The sequence below is a fragment of the Danio rerio genome, chromosome 1 (assembly GCF_052040795.2).
Source record: "Danio rerio strain M-AB ecotype USA chromosome 1, GRCz13ab, whole genome shotgun sequence".
Classification (NCBI taxonomy): domain Eukaryota; kingdom Metazoa; phylum Chordata; class Actinopteri; order Cypriniformes; family Danionidae; genus Danio; species Danio rerio.
The window spans coordinates 31895707-31920000 of NC_141021.1; the positions used below are offsets into that span (position 1 = coordinate 31895707).

At 37.2% G+C, this 24294-nt stretch overlaps 1 protein-coding gene and 1 pseudogene across 10 annotated transcripts in view; both read right to left on the minus strand.

The window, feature by feature from the left end:
• hsf2bp (heat shock transcription factor 2 binding protein) overlaps positions 1-24294 on the minus strand; it is a 44431-nt gene that overhangs the window by 11738 nt on the left and 8399 nt on the right. For 6 of the 10 annotated variants that reach the window (XM_087236191.1, XM_087236188.1, XM_087236190.1 and 3 more), the window contains 5 exon segments: positions 23663-23763; positions 23200-23349; positions 5477-5618; positions 5250-5367; positions 4305-4408 (listed from right to left, as the gene is read on the minus strand). In XM_087236191.1, the coding sequence (XP_087092317.1) occupies positions 4305-4408; positions 5250-5367; positions 5477-5618; positions 23200-23349; positions 23663-23763 (615 nt within the window). 10 annotated transcript variants of the gene reach the window in all.
• Positions 15565-16332, minus strand: LOC147837403 (uncharacterized; annotated as a pseudogene).

Here is a 24294-nt window from a genome sequence, read left to right on the forward strand (position 1 = left end):
AAGGACACCCAAGTGGTGTTGGGGGAGGAGAACGAAGAAGAAGTCAAAGACACCACAGTGGTGGTGGAAGAGGAGGAGAAGAAGTCAAAGACATCAGATTGGACTACCACCATGCCATTCTAGGACCCTAAAACACTCTGCTCCTCCTTGCTTTCGTTGATGGTCTAAGAGAGCATATGTTCCAACTGGATTACAGAAAACCAGCACAGCCTCACTACATTACTGTTTGCAAAAGCATCAGCTTTTTCCGTGCTGCTCTGGTTCATGACTGGTTCCTTAATAACCCAACGTTTTCGAACATCTTACTGCCTGCATACTCTCACTTTCTAAACCTAAAAAGGGGAGTTTTTTCGCCATGGCAGTAGAAAGTGTATGACAGAACCTTATGTCCATGTTCACCTCCTCCAGGCCATGGAAAAAGGCTGAAAAGACAAATCAGTAGATTCATGCCAGGGGTGGATCAGGCATGCAGAGGATTTTATTCCCACTCCCTGTCTAGGGTCAATATAGCCTGTAAGGTGGATGAGAGTCTTTGGCCTCACCCAGATTGAAGAGAAAGCTTAGGTGGAACAATTGTATGTGTGTGTGTGTTGTACTGTAACATACATAAATAAAAAATGTGCCAATGTATATACATTGGTTGCTTCTTTTGTCAATTTTTTTCTGAGGAAGAACTACAAGCAACATACTGTAACTTACCAGTTTTGGTTTTCTTACAACATAAGACTATGTGGTAGTGTGTGTATGTGTGTGTGTTTTGAGGCCTTGTGTGTGATGTCTGAAGCCGCCTTTCCACTGCACACAACATTTGGACACGACTGTTGGAATACGCCCTCCTGTGGCAGTCGCACGGAATTTACAGTGTTGTCATGCACCATGGGAGAGAAGCTGACTCTTGTGTTGTCCAAAATAAAGTGCAGAACGAGCCTTTATTCTCCATCTGTTCACCATGGTCGAATGAATGAATCAATGAATACTATAAACCCATAGACCACTAAAAAATTTGAAGAGAATGTGGAGACAACATAAAAAAATAGTATGAATAGAAAGGTTTTTTAAATGTAGACCTTTTTCTTAGTAAAAGATTTACGTAAAAAAACTCTCTTATTTCTCATCTTGCGTGCACGGACCTGCTAGGACAACACTGGAATACATTACATCCGGTTGGCTGGTCGCATACGGTCTGGTCACAGGAGTTGAAATATTTTAATCGATCCGCAGCTCAAATCGGATCCAAATTTTCTATATACGGAGATGATTGGAACTCCACGCAGGTCCCAGACAACTCTCCATTGGAAATGAATGACTTCCGGTCTGTCGCTTGTCATTTTTCATATGCAGTGGAAAAGCGGCTTGAGGGCAAAATTTGTTTTTTCAGAAAGATTGAAGGGTTTTGTATGTATGTATTGTATGTAGAGCTTCATTCTGACCTGAAAATAGGATGTTTGGAAAATCAGGTGAGACATTATGGATTTGTGGTTACTTTTTTGAGAATCTGAGGTATAGTTTTAAGAAATGTTTTAAGCAACCAGGAAAAACCATAATAGAGCATACGAAAAAACAAAAGAAACCGTATATAATGCACTATATAGAAATCTCAGAAATAGCTTTTATTAGTAGGGTTCACGCTAAATTTATGTTGTAAAAATACTACTAGGGGTGTAACGATACACCAAAGGCACGGTTCGGTTCGTTCACGGTTTTGGAGCCAAGGTTCGGTTCGGTTCAGTTTCTGTTTGCTGTGCGGCTAGGGTTGATATCTTAACAGCAATGAGGAACAATAGATTCACTTAATAACAAGAACATCTAAAATTTTTCTTTATTAACTTTGCCATCACATTTAGTATTTAAATTAAAAAATTAAATTAAATAAATACCCCCAATATAGACTAGTCAGAAAAAACTATTCTCTTTAGTGCAGCCATCTTAACTAAGTAAACTAAAATTAAATAAATAACTGCAGTGTAGACTAGTGAAAGATAAACAGGCATGTCCTCTCTAAGGACATTTGGAAAATTCAATTACGTTTTCAGTTCTTCTTCAAAAACACCATAATGTCCACATTCTCAGGTGATTGGCTTGATCTCTGTGCAGACACAGACATAATGATGCTAATTTTTTTAATTATATAAGTTTTCATTTAGATAGATAGGTTTCTGTTTAAATTAATGAAAAAATATACATATAATGTGTTTGCACAGTGTTTTTACATGACATACTCACCAGTAAAATACATTGCAGTTTTGTCTAAAACTAATGTTCTGGTTGTAGCCGTATATAGGGTGTATTTTGCCTCCCGTTAGTGATGCGTGGATGATGGTTATATCCGCGAGCGCTGCGGATAATCCGAGGGTCGGGTTATAAAAAAAACATAATTGCGGGTCGGTTGCAGGTGTATATAGCGGGACATGGCAGTGGATTAGCGAAAAAGCAGAGAGTGGGCTTTGCAGAAGGAGAAGATGAGAAGACGCCCAATAATGATAGATGAAGTCAGTGCAAGAGTAGCCAATTAAAGAAGTCATCAGAGGAAAATCTGCTCTCGTTCTGGGAGAAACAAGATTACTTATTTCCACGACAGCAGCGCCTTGCGAGGAGAATCTTGTTCATTCCTACAACACGTGGTGCAAGCAAACACAGCTGGTCACATTGTGGAGGCAAGGCGGAGATGGTGCGGGGATATAAAAAGGGTGCCAGGAAATGAGGAGGAGAACGCTTTTTCCTTTGATCTAATTTTTATGTATTTTGTTGACATAATTATCATTGTTTTTGCTTAACTATCGTTTGGGTAAAATTATTTTGCATTACTTTTGCCCACTTTGAGAACTTTTATTTTATTTCGATTGATTTGTTAGTTACTTTTTTGGTTCGGCTCATCCCGTCATATTGAGATAGAGACTACCTCCTCAAGTTCACTCTTTTCTCAGAGTAAGGTGGATAGGAAAGATGTCGTACGACTTCCATTTTGCAAACACATAGAAAAGAGAAGAATGCGGCGCACTGCGCTGAAGGACTTTTTTTTTCTTTTCATCAGTTTTTAGCGAGGTAAAGGGGTTATTCATGAGTTAGAATTTTTTTGTTATATTTCTTTCATTTGTTTGGCTTCACTATCTTCCCCTTTCTCAACTAATTTTTGTTTGATACTTTGTTTGAATTTGCTACTTTATTATATTCTTATTATTACTGTAAATATTTCTCTTTTTTGTATATATTAGTGCCTTATTCTGGTTTCAGTTTTGTACATTAAATACTTTTGTTGGAAGTTGTCAGACTTTTGCTTACACCCTCACATTGTAAAATTTCCACACTTTTTAAATATTATTCCTTATAAGTAAGTTTTGTGAAAGTTAGGACAGGCGCTTTGTGTACAACACAAATTATATTCCTGTACTCCACTGGAAAACAGAAAAGTTTCCAAATAGGTGACTTAAATGCGTCTGAGGGATCTGCAATCTCAATATATGTGAAGCAGCCATCCTGCATATACAGTAGTAACCGAGTGTTATAACTCACTCAAGTCACATGACATGACATGGAAAATACTAACTTTAGAATATAATATTTAGAACAAAAGCTCATCATTACTAATACATTTTAATCAAATATGATAAAATAAAAATGTGTTTAAATTAGTTCACTTAGTTAAGATACAAGTGACGTCAACCTCAACAACAAGCAGCAGGGGGTGTGAGAGTACCGCAGTACGCCACGAGAGTTTCGCGATACGTATCATGGTTGGTGTATCACGATATTTTGGTTCGGTTGTAATATCGTTACACCCATATGTACTACATATAAAAAAAGATATGTGCTCAACTCTGTGTTCTAAATTATTTGTTGTTTATTTCATATATTTTATAATATTTCATATTAAGGAAACTATATTTTAGCACAGTTGTTTATGCACTTTAAAAAGTGAGTGTCATTTCATGTCAATAAAAAAATGTGATGTTTGATTTGCTTTTTATTTGTCTATTGTGCTAATGTGCACACTTTTGTGGGCATAGCAGACATTAGCATTCCTTTAATACTTTTTGCAAATTTTATTTGAATTTTGCTTATATTTAAGAAACCAACAATTTGCACCATCAACACCTATTGAACTGAATTTAATAAATTTCAACTAACTTGAGCTGATTAGTGACACTATTGTCTTTTTATATTTGCTTGGTAACAGAATAAAGAATTGCCTCCTAACTTATTGAACTTTTCTAGATTAATCCCTGATTTACCCAGTTATGATTTTAAAAGTTTCATTAAAAGAATTAATACAAAACAAATACAAACTGTTTGTAAAAAACACTTACCTTCCAGAAGGTGGCACATAAGAGGAAGAAGTTCAGGCCTCTCACTAATGAATTTCAGTCCATTTACATTGATAGTGGTGTTATAGAGAGCCATTAACATCAGCCTGCACAAACACACAATACATAATCAGATGCTTAAATTAAAAGCACACATACTGACTTTACAAGTTGCCATTTCAAAACAAACCAGAAATTTCCAAGTACAGATATGTTTATTTCACCTATTTAGGTTCTGGGATTTCAATCATATCAGTCATCAATCTAAATTGATCAACAGCAGTTCTATGTACTGATTTTGTAGTTGTTTTTATAATTTTTTTTTCACGTTTAGCAAAAATCTAATATTCATCTGAAATTTATGTTTTTGTCCAGATGTTATTAAAATGCTCTTCTTCCCACAATTCATTCTAACTAACATTAGCAAATCTAATGTTTCTATGTTTCTTTTCACACTGTAAATGTGATGACTCATTATACACAATGATATGAATCATTGTCTTGCTGAAATGTCCACACTGGATTCATCTTCATCATCCTGGTAGTGTAGGTCTTACAGTGAAGAAGCTAATATTAATTTACAATGATGATGGGCAGTGGGTGGCTTTCTTACTACTTTGAAATTTCAGCTGCTATCTGGACTTTAACTGCCTTTTTACACCTCCCTTTCTTCGTCTGTTCAATACTTTCATCCTGTGTCATTTCATTTTATTACAAATAACTTAATTTGTAAATAATTAGTTTTGTTTTCTTTGCATATATGGATTTCTTTGGTTGTTACCAACATCCAAAATTTCAAGTAAACAGCACCTTTAGAAATATGTTTTCTATGTACCATACTTATTTCCCCCACTGTATATATATATAAAGTATTAAAGTATACTATTTTCAATGTAAAAACCTTTTTAAATATAGAGTAATGCTTGTGGTTGTGTCTATACAACATACACTTTGAGTTTTGGAAATACTCCTGGTTTCATTAGGCCCAGCAGCTGCAACATAGTACCCAAGAGAATGTGGGCAGAAGAGGATAGGAAGTCACGTCCACATGATACAGCAGCTATATCTAAAAGCAATAAATAAATAAAATTATCTTTCCTTAAATTTGAGACAATAACATTTAAATATGGTATGACAGTTAGACTGAATTAGTAGTGCAAACACTTTGCCCTCACTGGTAACAACACCAGCCAATGCCAGAACAAAATTATGCTCGTGTGAGTTGTCACTCTGTTGTGGCTTTGCCTCATCAACCAGAAGCTTGATAAAAGTCTCCAATGTTTGACCAGCTATGCTCAGAAAGTCCTCCAGTTTACCCTGTGAACAAACAAAAAAAAAACATATAATCAGAACAAACAAAGCAGTCCTTGGATTAATCCTGGTTGAGGTAAAAACAAATTATTCATTCATTCATTTTTTTGTCGGCTTAGTTCCTTTATTAATCTGGGGTCGCCACAGCGGAATGAACCGCCAACTTATCCAGCACGTTTTTATACAGCGGATGCCCTTCGATCCGCAACCCATCTTTGGGAAACATCCCCACACACACTCATACACTACGGACAATTTAGCCTACCCAATTAACCTCTACCTCATGTCTTTGGACTGTTGGGGAAACCAGAGCACCCGGAGGAAACCCACGTAAAAATCAGGGAGAACATGCAAACTCCACACAAAAATGCCAACTGAGCCGAGGTTAGAACCAGCGACCCAGTGACCTTCTTGCTGTGAGGCGACAGCACTACCTACTGCGCCACTGCTTCGCCTAAAAACAAATTATTATCCTACATATTTTAAAACAACCTGGTTCACATAAAGGGGATTTAATGGTTCAGGACACCCTAGAGAACTTTTTTTGTATATATTAACAGATTTGTGTGTGTTGAGCATCAGTTAAGACAATGGTAGCATCTTTCAGCTTTAATTGTGGGGAAAACTGGATAATTTTGAGCTTTTGTCAGCTAATTTCAGCTTCCGGATTTAAAATGATTTTTGGGGAGGGATCAAAATCGGCGACGTAGCGCAGTACCGCAAGTGCAATGATGACGCGTCGGTTTCTCATTATTATTCAAAGCGGAGTTTCCTTATCCTATGAGAAGAGCCGGCTGCTTAATTATTAATTAGAGCACGACAGCACGTGCTTTCCGAAGGCAAGGCATATGCAGACCCTGCCAGACCAGTGCCAAGCTCAAGCTGTGAGAGACGGACCCACGGCACGCAGTAGCCGTTTATGAAGGCTCGTATGTGTTTGTTTCCGTGATCCACGGGGTTTGTTGCATGTTTTTCCCCGCGATCCTGTCAGAGCCGATCATACAGCAAAGCTGTGTGTGTGATGCAAGCATTTTTGTCGGGAGAGCAGCACGAGAATTGGAGAATGGCGGATGTTATCTTGTATCAGGAGTTCTTTCACATTCAAACACATCGCCGTGCTGCTGTGCTTGCCTAAATCCTCCGATTACCAGCAGGACTAATGACTAAAATAGACAGGTCAAGAGACCTGCTCCACTGAGTCTGTCCTCATTCATAGTATTTATATGAACACGGTTATCTTTACAATGATATAAATTGTGGTTGTCTGTATAGGAAAATAACGAATAACAAATGTATAGGGGTGTCACGATTTAGATTTTTAATCAAAATCAATCGAAATATATGCTCAACTTCGATTATCGAATCAAAAAATAGAATCGTCGATGCTGCCACGCCCCCATGTCACGTTAGCTTGGCTTGCCAAGCGGGGAGAAAACATGCTTGTTGAAGTGCTTGTTAAACTGCAGACGCAGGAGACCCGTCGACAGAGCTTAAATCCTCTCCTCTTTCAATGAAGTCGCACATCCACATCCACACTGGCGTGTAGCATTTCTGAGCAGCCCTCCTTCCTCACTACTGCTGAAACCGCACATCACGTGACCACACACACTCATTCACACACAGATACAGACGCACACTCATTGTCATGCGCTCGAGACAGCGGGTCAAGGCAGTCAGCGAGTCAGTAGACTGCTTCCATCTTTTACTTTCACACAAGTACTTAGTCATTTTAGCGAACACCTCAGGTACTGTTGGCTGGTTTCTGTTGGTTGGGCACCTTTTTTATCGACGCCATTATAACGACAGAGATCACTGCCTATTCACGAGTCCTGCAGAAAAAGTAATTGACAGGTGGTAATTATGTGTGTAACTTGCCTTTATTCATTTACTGTATGATTTGTTTATGGTTAAAACAAAGACCATGCAAGTCAGGTAGTTTAAACGGTAGGCTACTAATAATTAATTCGTTATTAATTAATGAATTATTCATAATCGATAATCGAATCGTGGCTTTAGAATCGAAAATGTAATCGAATCGAGGATTTGGAGGATAGTGACACCCTTACAAATGTAGCAGGGCATTAAATTACTGTTTATTTGTTTGCATTTTAACTTTGTAAACTTTAAACTCATGCGTCTCCTCACTGTTTGTCTCATTTTATGAGCTAACTGACATCAACAGTTGTTCGCTCCCCTTCTCCCCTGCTGGCCACGCCCACTCCTGCCCGATGCTCGTGGAGCTCCATGCCCATTAATCATGCATCTTTTTAAAAAATTCTGAAGTAGACTTTAACCGAAAGTGGGGGGTGTCATGGCCCTTTAAGGGAAGTAGATGAACTGGAACAGATTAATATTTTAACTTTAACAAAGAAATAAACACAATAAACTTGTGGTGGCAATCACTCATGGATGACTGACACCTAAACTAAATAAAAACCAAACATAAAGTATCCCAGTCCTGGTCCTTTTGCATCTCCCTTTGTCTTCCCTCCTCATTTCAGCCGTTTTATACTTGTTAACACTGGTGCCAGTGGCCCCACATCTATGGCAAGAAATGTTCAACATAAGAGATGGCAATTGGTATAAATGGTTGTCTAGACTTTAAATGAGCTTAGTAGTATACATTTACAGTGACACAATAATGGCATCATGATATGACAAGTTATGTTGTCATAGCAATGTCAGATTATCATAAATCGCATTATAATGAATAAGGGTGTCACGATCCTCCAAATCCTCGATTCAATTACATTTTCGATTCTAAAGGCACGATTCGATTCGATTATGAATAATTAATGAATTAATGACCAATTAATTATTTGTAGCCTACCGTTTAAACTACCTGACCTGCATGGTCTTTGTTTTACCCATAAACAAATCATACAGTAAATGAATAAAGGCAAGATACACACATAATTACCACCTGTCAATCACTTTTTCTGCGGGACTCGTGAATAGGCAGTGATCTGTGTCGTTATAATGGCGTCGGTAAAAAAAGACGCACAACCAACAGGAACCAGCCAACAGTATCTGAGGTGTTCGCTAAAATGACTAAGTACAAGTGAGTGAAAGATTGAAGCAGTCTACTGATCCTCTGACTGCCTGAACCCGCTGTCTCGAGCCCATGGCTGTGTGTGTGCGTCTGTGTCTGTGTGTGTGTCAGAGGTAGAGAGGAAGGAGGGCTGCTCAGAAATGCTACACGCCACTGTGGATGTCAAATCGTTGTCGTTCTAAAATGCCATTTAAAAACAAAGACAGTGTAAACAGGGCCTGAGTGTGTACTTTTCGCGAGCGGATTTGCAACGGGGGCTGGCGGAGGATCGCGAAGCCGGTGTTGTCTATCGGACGAACCCTAATACGTACATAGCAGAGCTTGCAAAACTGTGTTTTTTTTTTGTCGACAACATGAACGTTGTCAACATAACTCACTGGAAATCCAAAATGCTTCCACACCGGCGACTTCATTGAAAGAGGAGAGGATTTAAGCTCTGTCGACGGGTCTCCTGCGTCTGCAGTTTAACAAGCACTTCAACAGGCCTGTTTTTTCCCGCTTGGCAAGCCAAGCTGACGTGACATGGGGGCGTGGCAGCATCGACGATTCTATTTTTGGATTTGATAATCAAAATTGAGCATAAATTTCGATCGATTTCGATTAAAAATCAAAATCGTGACACCCCTAATAATAAACATCCTCAAGACATGGACGATTTATAATCGCAGCATACTGTTTGGAAACATTAAAACTGTCCAAGAAGATGTCCATAATCTTTACACACATTGACCCAGAGACTCTTTAGATGCAGGTCACTGATAAGAAGATGACGAATGTTTACTGTATAATGACCAAAATGGCCTTTAACACTCAGTAGGCACAAGACGTCAACATGACATCAGATTGATGATGTACCCTAAAGTCGTGTACGTTTTAGAATTTTCTTTTTGAAAATTAAAATCGGAATGAGGTCAGAACTCAACATCAGGTCAATGTCAATGTCCAACGTTCGACCTTAAGATGTTGGCTCGACGTTGGATTTTGGTCACTTTCTAACAATCTAAAATTAACCAAATATCAACGTCATTTGACGTCATTGTTGGACATCAATATAACGTTGTCCTCAGATACTGGTTAGACCTTAAATTTTGGTCACCTGACGTCACAACCTAATTGTAACCTAATACTTACATCTTATGATGTTGTGTGCCTGCGAGGCGATAACTAAATGCACTACATAATGTTACGTTTTACACACATCCACATATTACATGTAAATGCATCAGCTTTTTACAGAGTAATACTACTCGAGTACTTTTGAAATGTCTACTTTTTACTCATACTTTGAGTAATATTTACAACAGACACTTTAACTCTACTTGCACTACATTTTTAGGCAAAATAAAAAAAAAGAATCACTTATGGATGATGGAGGCCACTGTGCTTATTGGAACTTTCAGAGAAGCAGAAATTTTTCTGTAACCTTCCCCAGCCCTGTGCCTCGAGATAATCCTGTTCCAGAGGTCTTCAGACAATTCCTTTGTCTACATGTTCAATTAACTGAATTTACCACAGGTGAACTTCATTTATGCTGCTGAAACATCTAAAGAATGATCAGTGGAAACGTCATTTTTCAGGTTTTTTATTTTTAATAAACTAGCTACAATTTAAAAAAATTTTTTTTTTTTCACATTGTCTTTATGGGGTATTGTATATAGAATTTTGAGGAAATAAATTAAATTAATCCATTTTAGATTTAGGCTTTAACATAAAAAATGTGGAAAAAGTAAAGCGCTATGAATACTTTCCGCATGCATTGTCTTGTATGTGATTATGTACAGTCTTTAAGCAAATTTTAACCATTTGGGTACTAGAAATTCTAACATTTGTTCAACAATTAACAAAGAATAACTGTTTTTAATCATTTATATGATGAAGACTATAAAACTCAACATTTGAAGCAGATCAATTTTTTTTGGCCAGGGTTGTTGTCAAATAGTTTTAGGCCAACGTTAAAGAAAACTTTTATCCTTTAAAATTACCCTTTCACTGCATACTGTGTTATTTTACATATGATTATTTAACAGGGCGAAGCGGTGGCGCAGTGGGAAGCATTGTCGCATCACAGCATGAAAGCCGCTGGTTTGAGCCTTGTTTGTGTAGGTTTCCTCCGGGTGCTACCGTTTCCCCCAAAGTCCAAAGACATGTGCAGGGTGAATTGGGTAAGCTAAATTGTCTGCAGTGTATGTGTGTGAATGAGAGTGTATGGGTGTTTCCCAGTGATGGGTTGCAGCTGGAAAGGTATCCGCTGCAAAAACCATATACTGGATAAGTTGGCGATTCATTTCGCTGTGGCGACCCCTGATTAATAAAGGGAATAAGATGAAAAGAAAATTAATGAATGAATGATTATTTTATTCAATATTGTGCAGCCCTCATTACAGACAACAAAATCAATTTGTTTACTAAAAAAAAAGCGTTTCATTTACAAAAGCAGTTAAATTACATATTATTTATTTGTATTATATTTTACTTATTGAGTGTAGTTTAAAATTTAATTACTGTGACTCAAAGCTGAATTTATCATCATTACTCCAGTTTGCAGTGTCACATGATCCTTTAGAAATCATTATATCATAATTTGATGATTTGCTGTTCTTTTATGGCCATTTAATATTGGCACAAAATCACTAATGATGATTCTTACAATTATCAGTGCTGAAAATATTTTATCTTGCTTCGTATATATAAATATATATATATATATTTTTTTTTTTACCAATTATAACTGTTCATAACAGAACATTATTTTGATGAAATACATGCAACCTTAGTGTACATATTTGGCTTCTTTTAAAACATTAACAAAAATCTGTTTTAATAAGTTTAATTCACATAGTTTATTTCATAAAATATATTTTTGTAAAAAGTTTTTAAATACAATTTTGACAACATATATTAATTTAATTTTGACAACATAAATTATTTTGTAGAATATTTTTATTCTTGCATTGATTTATTTACTTTAGAAACTTGGTGCCCAGTTTGTATGCTACTTTTTCTTGTGTTTTTTATTTTATTTTATTAGAGTAAAAACATACAGTACCTATATAAAATACCTATTTCTAAATAGTTACTTTATTTGCTAAGCTACCTGAAATCTAACCACATTCCAAATACCTTTTCCTGATTTATTTACAATTTTGGTAAGGGAAAAAAACAGTTCTTCAAAGTAATTTAAAAGTAAAATTAAAAAATAGAATAACAGGGTTGGAAAAGTCATCCGCCCCTTGACAATACTTTGTAGACCCACCTTTTGTTTAATTACAGCCATCAGTCTTTTTGGATACGTCTGTACTAGCATTTTGACTGGGGAATATTTGCATATTCTTCCCTACTGAATTGTTCAATAGGATTTTCAATGGGATTTAAATTAGCGCTTTGACTTGGCCACTTAAGGACATTTATCTTCTTATCCTAGAGCCATTTTGTTGTTGTTTTGGCAGTATGCTTCAGGTCATTATTTCGTTTGAAGATGAATGACCTGCCCAGCTTTCGTTGTCTAGCAGAAGGACACAAGTTTTCCTCTAGAATTTGGATATACTTGACAGCATCTGTTTTCCCTTCAATACTGACCAATTACCCAGTTCCAGCAGAAAGAAATAACCCCACAATTTAATGCTGCCACCATCATGCTTCACAGTAGGTATGGTCTGTTTTGGTGGTGTGCTGTGTTTGTTTTTCAGCAAACATAGTGCTTGCAGTTCAGTTCAAAAAGTTAAATTTTGGTCTCATTAGACTATAGCACCTTTTGCCAGAAGGTATCAGACTCATCAAAATGAGTTTTTGTGTATCTCAAGCGAGACTGGCTGTGACATTTTTAGGAAAGGCTTTTTTGCCACCTTGCCATACAGCCAGCTTTGCATAAAGCTTGGAAGAAAGTTGTCACATGCACAGGATGACCAGACCCAGCCATAAAGCCTTGCAAGTCCTTCAAAGTTGCATTTGGCCTCCTGGTAGCTTCTCTTACCAATGTTCTCCTGTCTTTGTCATTCAATTTGGATGGGCGGCTTGATCTAGGCAATGTGCTGGTAATGCCATGCACTTTCCACTTCTTAATGATGCCCTTAACAGTACGTACTCTAAGGGATAGATAAAGCCTTTTAAGTGTTTTTATAGCCTTCTCCTAACCTGTGCTTTACTCAGGGCCGGATTAACCAATGGGCCTTATTGGCACAGGCCCAGCGGCCCGTCCGCACTAGGGGCCCCTTCGAGGGGGGAGAAAAAAAGACAATTTTGGAGTGTCTTTTTAGGCTAATTGCAAATAGCGCACCTAGTTGGAATAAGCTATTCAGGAATTACGTCCATCGATGCCTGATTGGTAGAGACAACATGAGTAAAGAGTAGTGTATCAATACAGCCTCAGTGGCGCACCTCGTAAAGCGCAGAGCATTGTCTTTTGACGCGATTGATCATCAACTTAGTTCGAATCTACCATCAGCTGAACTCGTGCTACTTTTTTTTCTCCCCATTACATATCAGATTGGAACTATATTTAATTTTAACAGGAAGGAAACTTTTTTTTTAAATAATGCAAATGTGATATAAAGTCACAAGCGTCTCATAGGGCATTTAATAATGTTTAGCCTTAATAAAGGTTCCTCCCTCTCTGTAAAAACTATATTGCTCAGACAACTGTATTTCCTCTGAGCAAAAAAATCACTATCACATATTAATATTATTATTATATTTAAATTGCCTTTCTTTCTTTAACTAAAAAGAATGCTGTAATTGTTCAAGCGCGGAAACGTCAGTTTTGAAATAACCCACACTAAACTGAGCGGACTGTAGTGTAACGTTAGTATTTGTCATAGATCAAAAAAGTGGACAAGTGGATTTAGCAAACGCGAGAGAAAGAGGAGAGGAGGCATCTTTATTGAGGCATTTTCCATACACACCTTCTTCAAAAAGACCCATGATCAGGAAAATGAGGGTACAGAAGAATACGTTATGGTAACGTTAAATAAGTAGCTAGCATTAACCAGGCGGAGGAGGCTAACGGCAGCACAGCGCGGACTGGATTCATCGTGTGATAGACAGTCAGAAAAAGGAGGGCGAGAGAGAGAGAGAGAGAGAGAGAGAGAGAGAAAGGCCCTGAAGAGGAGAGACGGGAGAGAAGAGGTATAGTGTGTGTGATTTAGGATAATTTTAGGTTTATAATCAAGTCTTCATCACGAGAAAAGTAGAGAAAATACAGAGAGAGGAGGAGAGAGACAGTAAATCATTAATAAGTGTGTATTATGAAAGACTCAGATTCATAGAACTGGATTGGAGAAGCATTGTGTGTTATATGCCATGCCAATAATATGCTTTATAAGTTTGTAAAAGCAATACATTAAAATACCCTTTTAAAATTTTTTAATAAAAACTAGTTTTATTAGTATTTTTATTCAATGCTTTGAAAAATAAGTTAAATCTTTGTAGACTATAAATACATATGTACTATATATCATTTATTTAAATATGTGGGCAACAAATTATAGATTCATTTTATTTAAAAATTATTGTATTATTCATATTTTTTAATTCAACTATAGGGGTGCGGCCAGGTAGGGGGCCTTACAAGACAATGTGCCCAGGGGCCCCTGAGTTCTTAATCCGGGCCTGGCTTTACTACTACTTTATCCTGAAGGTCTTTTGATAGCACTATCCCAACCATGATGAATACTTTGTGGTACCATGCACTAGTAACAGTGGCTTCTTTAAACATTTAGAAGGCGATTGCTTGCACCTGAGAAAGATTATAATGTTTTACTCCAAGGGGCTGATCAGTTTACCAAACCAGGCATTTCACTAATTAATTTTGAGTTATCTTTTGACATTTAAGTTAAATGCAGCTAAAAAAAGTTAGACTTCATTTATATTATTTTTCAGGACGTAATGTGAGAAAATGTATAGATTTTATAGGGTATGATGATTTTTTATAGGCACTGTAGTGTATGCCACTTTTACATGCTTTTTTTTTTTTTTGGACCTATACAGTACATACATATTTTCTGGTTCTTTTTGCAATTTTAGCAGTTTTCCAGTGTATATAGAGTTACAAGAAGACTAGATAAATTGTCATTTAACTGTTTATTGTAATGACCGAACATTCAATTGAGCCCAATCCCAATTCTATTTTTGTACCCTTTCCACTTGGCCATTGAAACAGATTGTGAAGGGGAAAGGCTTCAAAATTTACCCCAAAGAAATAGGACACCACTACAGCACCTGCACACGTTATCATGCCATCGCAATCTCTGAAATCTGCTGAAAATCAGGCAACAATATCATGTTACCATAACTATATAATGTGTCAATAAGATTGTAACTTTACTATGCATTTACACCGTGACTATATTCATATATGTAAACACACAAAAAAATTACATTATACCAGACACTGTAAAAAGCTCATTCCCAGCCAATAGACTTTTCTTACAGGGTATTCGAGTGTCATCGAGTAGTGTTGTGGGATTACTATATGGGAGTTATTATTATGCATTATAGATAGTGAAATTTAGCATTTTTGATTTTAGCGTTTTCTTTTAAACGGGTACGATGATAAAACAGGAACGTGGTTGTGAATATGTTAAAACATATGCTTGTTTATTACACAAGTTCATAATAGAGACAAAAAAATACTAATTTGTGCAACTTTACTTGCGTGTGCAGCCATACTGTCGCTGTAGCTAGTGTATTCCAGGAAATTTTCTTACCCCTTGGTTTCGAGTGTGGTCCTGAAAAATCGAGGGGTTTCGAGAGGTATCTAGCCCTTTCCTTAAACTCTACACCTTCAAGATAAAGACAATCGGGACACCAATACCCCTTCAAGTGAACGTGCAAAAGGAGAGGTAGGGATAAGGGCTAAGGGGTAGAATTGGGATTGGGCCTTTATGTATAAAGTGTGGTACTGAATTAAATTATTTGCATTCTGACTCTGACTACCGATCCATTGCCTTTCTTCTCCCTCTAGCACGTGTAGTGGAAATGGGTCTTGCAGTTTGCTCAGTTAATCATGCTCCCAAACTCTGGCCTTTGACATAGTCAGCAAACTGTAGATGCTTGAATTTGTGGACCCATGCTGCATGTTTACAGCTCAGGCAAACCACACTGTTAAAAGAACAATTCAGCTGTAGGCAGGATTGCTTGTGGCATTTCTTTATCTCTGGTGATGTAGTTGATAATAACATCATGTTTTGTCCAAACTACAAAGTCGCAGTACAAGACACTCCATACAAACATAGCTGAACTTGATGTCTAATCAGAACTATGATTCTTTACTACTCTCGTCTGGCCATTCTGGTACTTGTATGGCCAGTTATTCTATACAGTTGCTTTCCACAACAGGTAGTTTGCCATTCCATCCAGCGATGCCCTAAGATGTGGACTGTCTGGCCCTACAACAAGACCACGGAGCTCCACTTCAAAGTTCTGATGTTTTGATTTCATAGTTTCTGTGTACTGTTATCTTGCTCTGTACTCCATATCTCTTCCCTTAAATACTGGTGGATATGGGTCAGCTCTTTGTCGTAGTGCATTATCTGTTTGACTAGATTTGTTTTAGCACATATACAATAATACAGTGCATACAAAATGTAGGATTGTGCTTGTGATCCTTCCAGTTCGGTGTGCGTGCCATGCCTGAGACTGGGCCTGATTTCTTGTTGTAACCTCAGCACGTTTTTATGCAGCGAATACCCTTCTAGCAACCCATCACTTGGGAACATACATTCACACTCATTCACACACATACACTACAAACAATTTAGCCAATATCCAATTCACCTGTACCGCATGTCTTTGGACTGATGGGGGAAACCGGACTACCCGGAGGAAACCCACGCGAACGCAGGGAGAGCATGCAAGCTCCACACAGAAATGCCAACCGACCCAGCGACCTTCTTGCTGTGAGGCGACAGCACTAACTACTGCGCCACCCCAACCTCAGGGTTTACACACTGTTTATTAATTATCTCCTTTCCCAGTCTTCAAATGTTTTTTTCACACTTCTCTTTGACAGTGGCATCTAAAATGGCATCATTAAGAGTTACCAGTTGCTCTGGCAAGTCTCTGTGTCACATTGTGATGTGGAATCTGTCCTGACACTATAGTCCATCTGTCCTGACACTATAGTCCATGCTATAGCATATAACATACTTCACGAAAATTAAAACTACATAATCATTTGAAACCACAAATCAGAAAAAGCTGGGACAGTATAGAAATGCAAATAAAAAATAATAATAAATTTTTTTTTAATTGATTTTTTATTTATTTTATTTATTTATTCCAGTTTTAGTTGCTGCAACACATTTTTAAAAAGTTGAAACAGTAAAGCATTTACCACTTTGTAATTTTACAACACAAATGTTTAGGAACTGAAGACACCAAGTGATGAGGTGTTTCAAGTGTAATTTTATCCCATTCTTTCTGCAAACAAGTCTTATGTTGGACAACAGTATGGGGTCTTTGTTATTGCATTTTGCGTTTCAAAATGCACCACACATTCTCCCAAAACATACCTGAAATACTGATTCATCTGACCACAGTACATGTTTCCACTAAGTGTTATGGTTCAACTTAGATGCCTCCAAGCCCAGAGACGAACGACACTTCTGGACACTGTTAACATAGGGCTTCCTTTTGGCACAGTACAGATTTTATTTTTGGATATTACTATATATGGTGGTACTTGACAAAGCTTACCCAAAGTAGTCATGAACCCATGTGGTGATATTGTTTATAGTAGATGAACGACGATTCTTAATGCAGTGCAGACTGAGGGATCAGAGATCACAGCAGCTCAGCTTTGGCTTGCGTCCTTGTCCTTTACTTACTGAAATTCCTCCAGATTCATTGAATCTTTTATTGATGTTGTGTACTGATGAAGGTGAAATATCAAAACATCTTCTTATCTTTCCTTGAGGAACATTGTTTTTAACATTTAAATAATTTCCTTACATATTTTTTGGCAATTTGGCAATCCTCAGCAATCTCCAGGACTAGACCTTTCTTGGACGCTGCTTTTGTACTAAACCATAATTTCAATCACCTGTTGACATCACCTATTTCAAATCACATAATTTTTTAACCAATTTACCAGATTACTAACCCTAAATTGGTCCTGTTGCAACTTTAGAATGTGTTGAGGTCTGAATGACAAGATGTTTTTTTTACAAATAAAATGAAGTTGACCAGACAAAAACATGAAATATTTTGTGTTCATATTGTCTGCAATAAAATAAAAGTCAAATTAAATATGAAAATCCCTACTTTCTTTTTTTATTTGCATTTTCGATATTGTCCCAACTTTTTCTGATTTGGGGTTGTACTCTCCCTCAAGTTGTTTCAAACATTTACGAGTTTCTTTCTGCTGTTGAACACAAAAAAAGATACTCAGAAGAAAGCTGTAAATATCGACTTCCAAACTAGGAAAACAATTATCACAGAAGTCAATGTTAACAGGTTTCCAATATTTTTTTAAAAATATGTTTCGTGTTGATCAAATGATTACACATTTTTTATTTTTGGAGGAACTATCATCTTTAATACCTACCTGCTTGCTACATTTACATGACCTGATCTTTTCTACATTCTTTTTTATGCTTTTTTTCTGACTGGCTGCAACTGGGAGAGTTCTTAGCCTCTTAGCCTTTCTGAAGCTGATCTTACTTAGTCTTGCTGGTGTCACCTCTTTCTTGGATGGGTTAATCCACATACAGTATTTGTCCCTGAAGTACAACACATCTCCGTTTTTCCTATTCTGACCCACAGCTCAACTAAACATAAGTGCAGCTGCATGGCTGCAGGCCCTAACCTGCATAAAATGGTATATTGTATGTCATACAAAGGTTTAAATGATACTTTAGGCTATACATAAAACAAGAGTTCTGTGATTTTAGTAAAAACAGTTAATTATGGCTAATTAAACTGCAGACTTGGAATGCTAAGAATTAAATGTAAAAATGTAAGTCCACATACCCTGGCATGCAGGTGCAGTTCACTGTCAGAATGCAGATGTTTTGCTTGTTGATGATTATCCAGGCTTTGTACAGTTCAGTCTTCTATCCTTGAGTTTGGCTAGCCAGAACCTCTGTCTTTAGCACTACAAAGCTTCGAACCAGGTAATCATGGAACATTATTTCTTGCACATGACCACACACAAAAAAAAACTAATTTGTAGGCATCCAAAGATGTGTAGGATTTGAACCTCTCTACAAACAATAGGGAGTTTCCATAAAATAGTTATATATTTCTGGCCACTGGATACCTGGCCATTTCATCTCATCTGATATCCACAGCCATGTCACCCTGCAGCCCAAGATTGGTTACTCACTGAAGCTAAGCAGGGCTGAGCCTGGTCAGTACCTGGATGGGAGACCACTAGGGAATACTAGGTTGCTGTTGGAAGTGGTGTTAGTGAGGCCAGCAGGGGGCGCTCAACCTGTGGTCTGTGTGAGTCCTAATGCCCCAGTAAAAGTGAAGGGGACACTACACTGTCAGTGGGCACCGTCTTTTGGATGAGATGTTAAACCGAGGTCCTGACTTTCTGTGGTCGTTAAAAATCCCATGGCACTTCTCGTGAAAGAGTAGGGGTGTAACCCCGGTGTCCTGGCCAAAGTCCCTTTATCGGCCCTTATGATCATAGCCTCCCAATGATCCCCTTCCACCGAATTGGCTCTATCACTGTCTCTCCATTCCACCAATAGCTGGTGTGTGGTGAGCGCACTGGCGCTGTCGTCCTGTGGCAGCCGTCGCATCATCCAAGTGCTGAAAAATCTGCTTTCCGCCGTGGCGCACGGTCTAAAAGGGTTAAGTTTATTTTCTTAATGAGTTATAGGTGTTTTGAGAATAAACCAATCTCATCTTCCATTCCCTTTAAGAGCCAGTTGCGTCGCGCCATAATCACATTTGCTATTTACATGACAAAGTAAGTGTGAGTGGAAAAACGGAGCATTTCACTAGTAAGAAAACAGTTAAACAGATCATCTACAGCCTGAAAATGAGAGATAAGGCATCTCAAACTCTAGTTTCACTTTCGCTCTCGTGGATAGGGAAACCTTGTACGCACAGACATCAATTAGCCTATAAATAATTAATTTCGTTTGTTAAGTGCAAAGATTTGTTTCAAAACTATTTCTAAATTCAGTTCTAATTTCCAGCAAACAAATAAATGGACAATAATCACAATGTGTTTAAAAACCTGAGTTATATCCTAATACACATGCTGTGCCCATATGGTCTAAAACCTTCAGGTGGACAAATCTAAGCTTGTTTTTAATAAAACAAATATAAATATGCATATAACAAATAATACTGCTAATAATGATAACATTATACAAAAGCAAATTGAATTAACTGAAAAAGCCTCCTGAGATGGAGAAAGTATGAAAGAAGTTTGTTTTTTGAATTCATGTAGGCTAGAAAATAATATGTTTTGTCATATTTTAAAGGGTCACGATACACCAAAACACATTTTTGGAGCTGTTGACAGTCGTATATGTGTCCCACACTGCTAAAAACACTATTAGGACACCTATATTTCACTAAAAAGTGTAAATTGGTTGTTTTTGCGTTATTTCAAGCAAATTCGTACTTCCGGTTTGAAACGAATTTTTGAAGCTGCGTCCGGCCATGACATAATAGCGTTGTATTACAGCGTGCAGACTGGACATCTGTGTCAGAGTGTGTCTTATTACGTCTTACAGTGTGATGCATTAATGCATGAGTAAGGCTTGGTTCAAACCAATCAGCGCGCTCTATTGTGCAACTTCATTAATATTCATTACTGTCAGTGTTTAGACGACACACACCATGTTGTATTGGCAAAACAAGCGTTAAGTGTTGCTTTTATAGTTTGCTGCAGTTGAGTTTCGTTTTCATTTTCTCTCTGTGAGAGCTCAGTCTCACGTGTGGATTAACAGTGTACGCGACGCTCGACAACAATAACTTACGTGTCTAAGGAGGATTATTGTTTCCCTGAGAGCTGTTCTCATCTGCAAACGCTGAGATCCGGATTCGCTTGTAGTATTCTCTTCATAAAGAAGCGGCTCTAGTTGCTGGTGATTGCCCTGTCTCTACAGATTTGGTAAGTGAGCGACCAGTGCTTTTTGTTTATTCAGTTTGTTCGTATCGAACTAAGTTAACCATTGCACCGAGTGTAAACATGTTAGCACCACAACCAAACTTTAACCTCGTGTAGGGTTTTCACCGCATTTAGTGACCGGAATAACACACACAGCTTTCTGACCCTACCTGCCGTGTACAACTAAGTTTCCGGGAAATGCGGAGGTTTTTTTTCTCTCATTCGCCGTGCGGTATCAAACATTGCATGAAAAATACACGCTTAGAGCAGCTCCTCGAATCAAATATCTCGTTATAATAATTTGGCAAATAATTCGACTACAGATGTCCTTGTAGGTTAAACACCATCACTTTCTACTGTGTGTGTGTGTGTGTGTGTGTGTGTGTGTGTGTGTGTGTGTATTTTAACTCTGAAGCTCGCGCGTGCCCAAATAGACACTCCCACACCATCCCACTTTTCTTCCTCCGACACTCCCCCCTAAACAGAGCTGGGCACGCCCACTTTTCTGACTTTTTCCAAAGTAGAGGTGTGAAAACACCCTACTGAAACGAGGGGGTTTCATGGCCCTTTAATCCTTTATATTTATATCCTTGTTATATCCTATAGATATCCTTAATATTTTATATCTTTTTCATATGTAAAGATATTTGCGTATTGCTTTATATCTTGTGTGCATTAAACAGTGTGTAAGCCAGGCACACTCTGCGCCAGACAATAGACCGTCTTTGTTCTGGTCTAAAGAACGGACTATTATAGTTTCTCAAAATAGCAACGCACCAAAACACACCTGCTTTTTTAGACCATCTATGGGCGCACATATGAGCGCAAATGCATTTGCTATTTAAACAGCGTGGCGCAACACCTCAAAACGGCTCTTGCACCGAGCTGAAAGTAGCAAATAACAATTGCGTCACGCCTTGCGCCACATTGCGCCAGGTGTATGATAGGGTCCTTTATCTGACCAAAACTACAATGATTCAGAAGACTAAAATGGCAATTTTAAAGACTAGACTAAATACTAAAACTAAATAAACTTTTGCTGGCAAAATTAACACTGTATTACACATATTCTAACTGTTGGTACAAGAGGTGGAGTTGGGGACAGTTTTCAGGCACTGAATAATGTAACTGCACCTGCTGCAGCCATGGTACGGCAGCAAAAAGCCTTGATTATAACATGGGAATGAGAGTATAATTCTCATCCTTATCAGACTAGAAAATAGCAACTTTTTTCTATTAGCTTACGTACATGTCTTGTTGCAAAGATCTATGCAAAGATAAGCTAAGAGTGCTCCTGCCAAAACCCAGAGATCGGTTGAATGGATTCAAAAAAAGTAAAACTCAACTTTTTAACTCTAGGAAAGTGTCAAATGAGTCTATTTTTCTAAAAGATATGGAGTGCTCCTTTACTATAATAACAACTAAATCAATAGGCCATGTTCATTATGAAACAAAAGTAGGGGGGTCACTGTTCACTTATTGATATTAAATCGCTTTAGTAAAGGACTTTTTGTTCAGTGCCAATCAAATGAAATCTGAAGTTCCTACTTGGATATATTATGTGTACACTTAGACATATTAAGAGTATTCAAAGTAGAACAAGAAAAAATATTAGAAAATATAAGTAGCTAATATACTAAGTAGCATATTTGCGGACAGAAGACTTCAATCTATGCAACGATTTCATTCATTCATTCATTTTCTTTCTTTTTGCTTAGTCCCTTTATTAATCAGGGGTTGCCACAGTGGAATGAACCGCCAACTAATCCAGCATATGTTCTTTGCAGCGGATGCCCTTCCAGCTGCAACTCATCACTGAGAAACACCCGTACACTCTCATTCACACACATACACTATGCACAATTTAGCCTACCCAATTCACCAATAGCGCATGTCTTTGAAATGTGGGGGAAACCTACACGAACAAGGGGAGAACATGCAAACTCAACACATAAATGCCAAATGACCCAGCGTCCTTCTTGCTGTGAGGTGACAGGGCTACCCACTGCACCACCACGCTGCCAGCATTTTATTCATTAATTTTATCTACATTATTTGTTTATTAAAAACATTTACATCTGTCTCTATCGACCATTCTTGATTGGCCATTCTTATTTTTATTAAAAGAGGGAATTAACTCATTTAAACAATAAGTATCAACAATAATATAAATAATCCAACTATAAGACTATAAAACAAACCTATGTATGTATGTGCAGATAGTAAAGCTGGATTTACTGATGACTCATTTCAGTCAGTTCAAATTCAAGTTGTTGTTTTTTTTTTAGGGGAGCTGAACATTAAATTTTTCATGCACTGTGATATTTTAAACTTTTTTGCAATTCACATACAGCTACATTAATGACTACATTAAATCTAATACTAGAAAAACCATAATGGTACACTTTAAACAATCTAGATAACAACTTTTAATTGTGTTCAATCAAACTCAAACTTAAACTCACATTAGCCAATATGTCTCTGATGGCTTCCTCCTTCTGAGATGCACTCCACAGCAACGTGCAACATGAAGCACCAAGCTCAGTACAAAAGTCTTTTTGCTGCTGAAGCTGTCCTCTGCATTCCCATAACTGCTGCTTAAGAACCAGCTTCTCCTACAAATGTATATGAGAAGACACAAACATACACACACAGCTTTTCTAAGAGCATGACAACGCTATAATACAGTACAAATAAAAAAAGAATTCAAATAATGGATACTATTTACTTATATTTAAAGTCTTGCATGATCTAATTTAAGATGCTCTATATAGACACCTTCTGTGTGATAATTAAAAGTAGTTTATAGAAAAATTTAAATAGTATGTAAAAATGTCATTTGTGTATATGCTTTTCTAGAATCTTAAAGTAAATTATGTTTCACTTCAGTGTGGTCTCTGCAGTCTCTCATCCTTTCTGTTATAGTACCTGTTTCTCATTCTGACACTCATTCAGGGCAGCATCTATTCTGGTTTGAATATGTAGACAATTCTCTCGTTCTTGCTGCTCACGATCACAGAGTTCTTGAACTATATAAAAGTCAAAAACAATTTAAAACAGTAAGTCACCAGTCAAAATAATCAGATGACTACATCTTTTTTTGCCATTTAGTATAATACAGCACTTTAACAACTTTAAATTGTCCTTTTAAAAGTTAATTTTCTGAGTTTGCTGGAACCACTTTCAAATTTAAATTATCTTGAATTTCAGTTTTGAGGTTGTACACATGTAGGCATTGTTTCCCATTTAGTTATATAATTAATTTATTGTTTTTAATTATTATTTATATAATTATTTATATTTTTCTAGGCTGTTTAATGTGTTTTTGGTATACGTGTTTGTGTGTGTTTTCCTCTTTTTTCCTTTCCATGTCTGTGTTTGATGTCAGCTATTGTTACCAATAACTATTGTTACTGTCTATGTTTGTAAAAATCTGACTTTGCATTGTTTTACAATCTGGATGAATGTAAAATAAATACAGAAATTTTAATTCAATTGCAATTTTTAACTAGAAAAGCTAAATTTGCTTAGACAAGCTTAAATTTTGGTTTAAAGCCAAT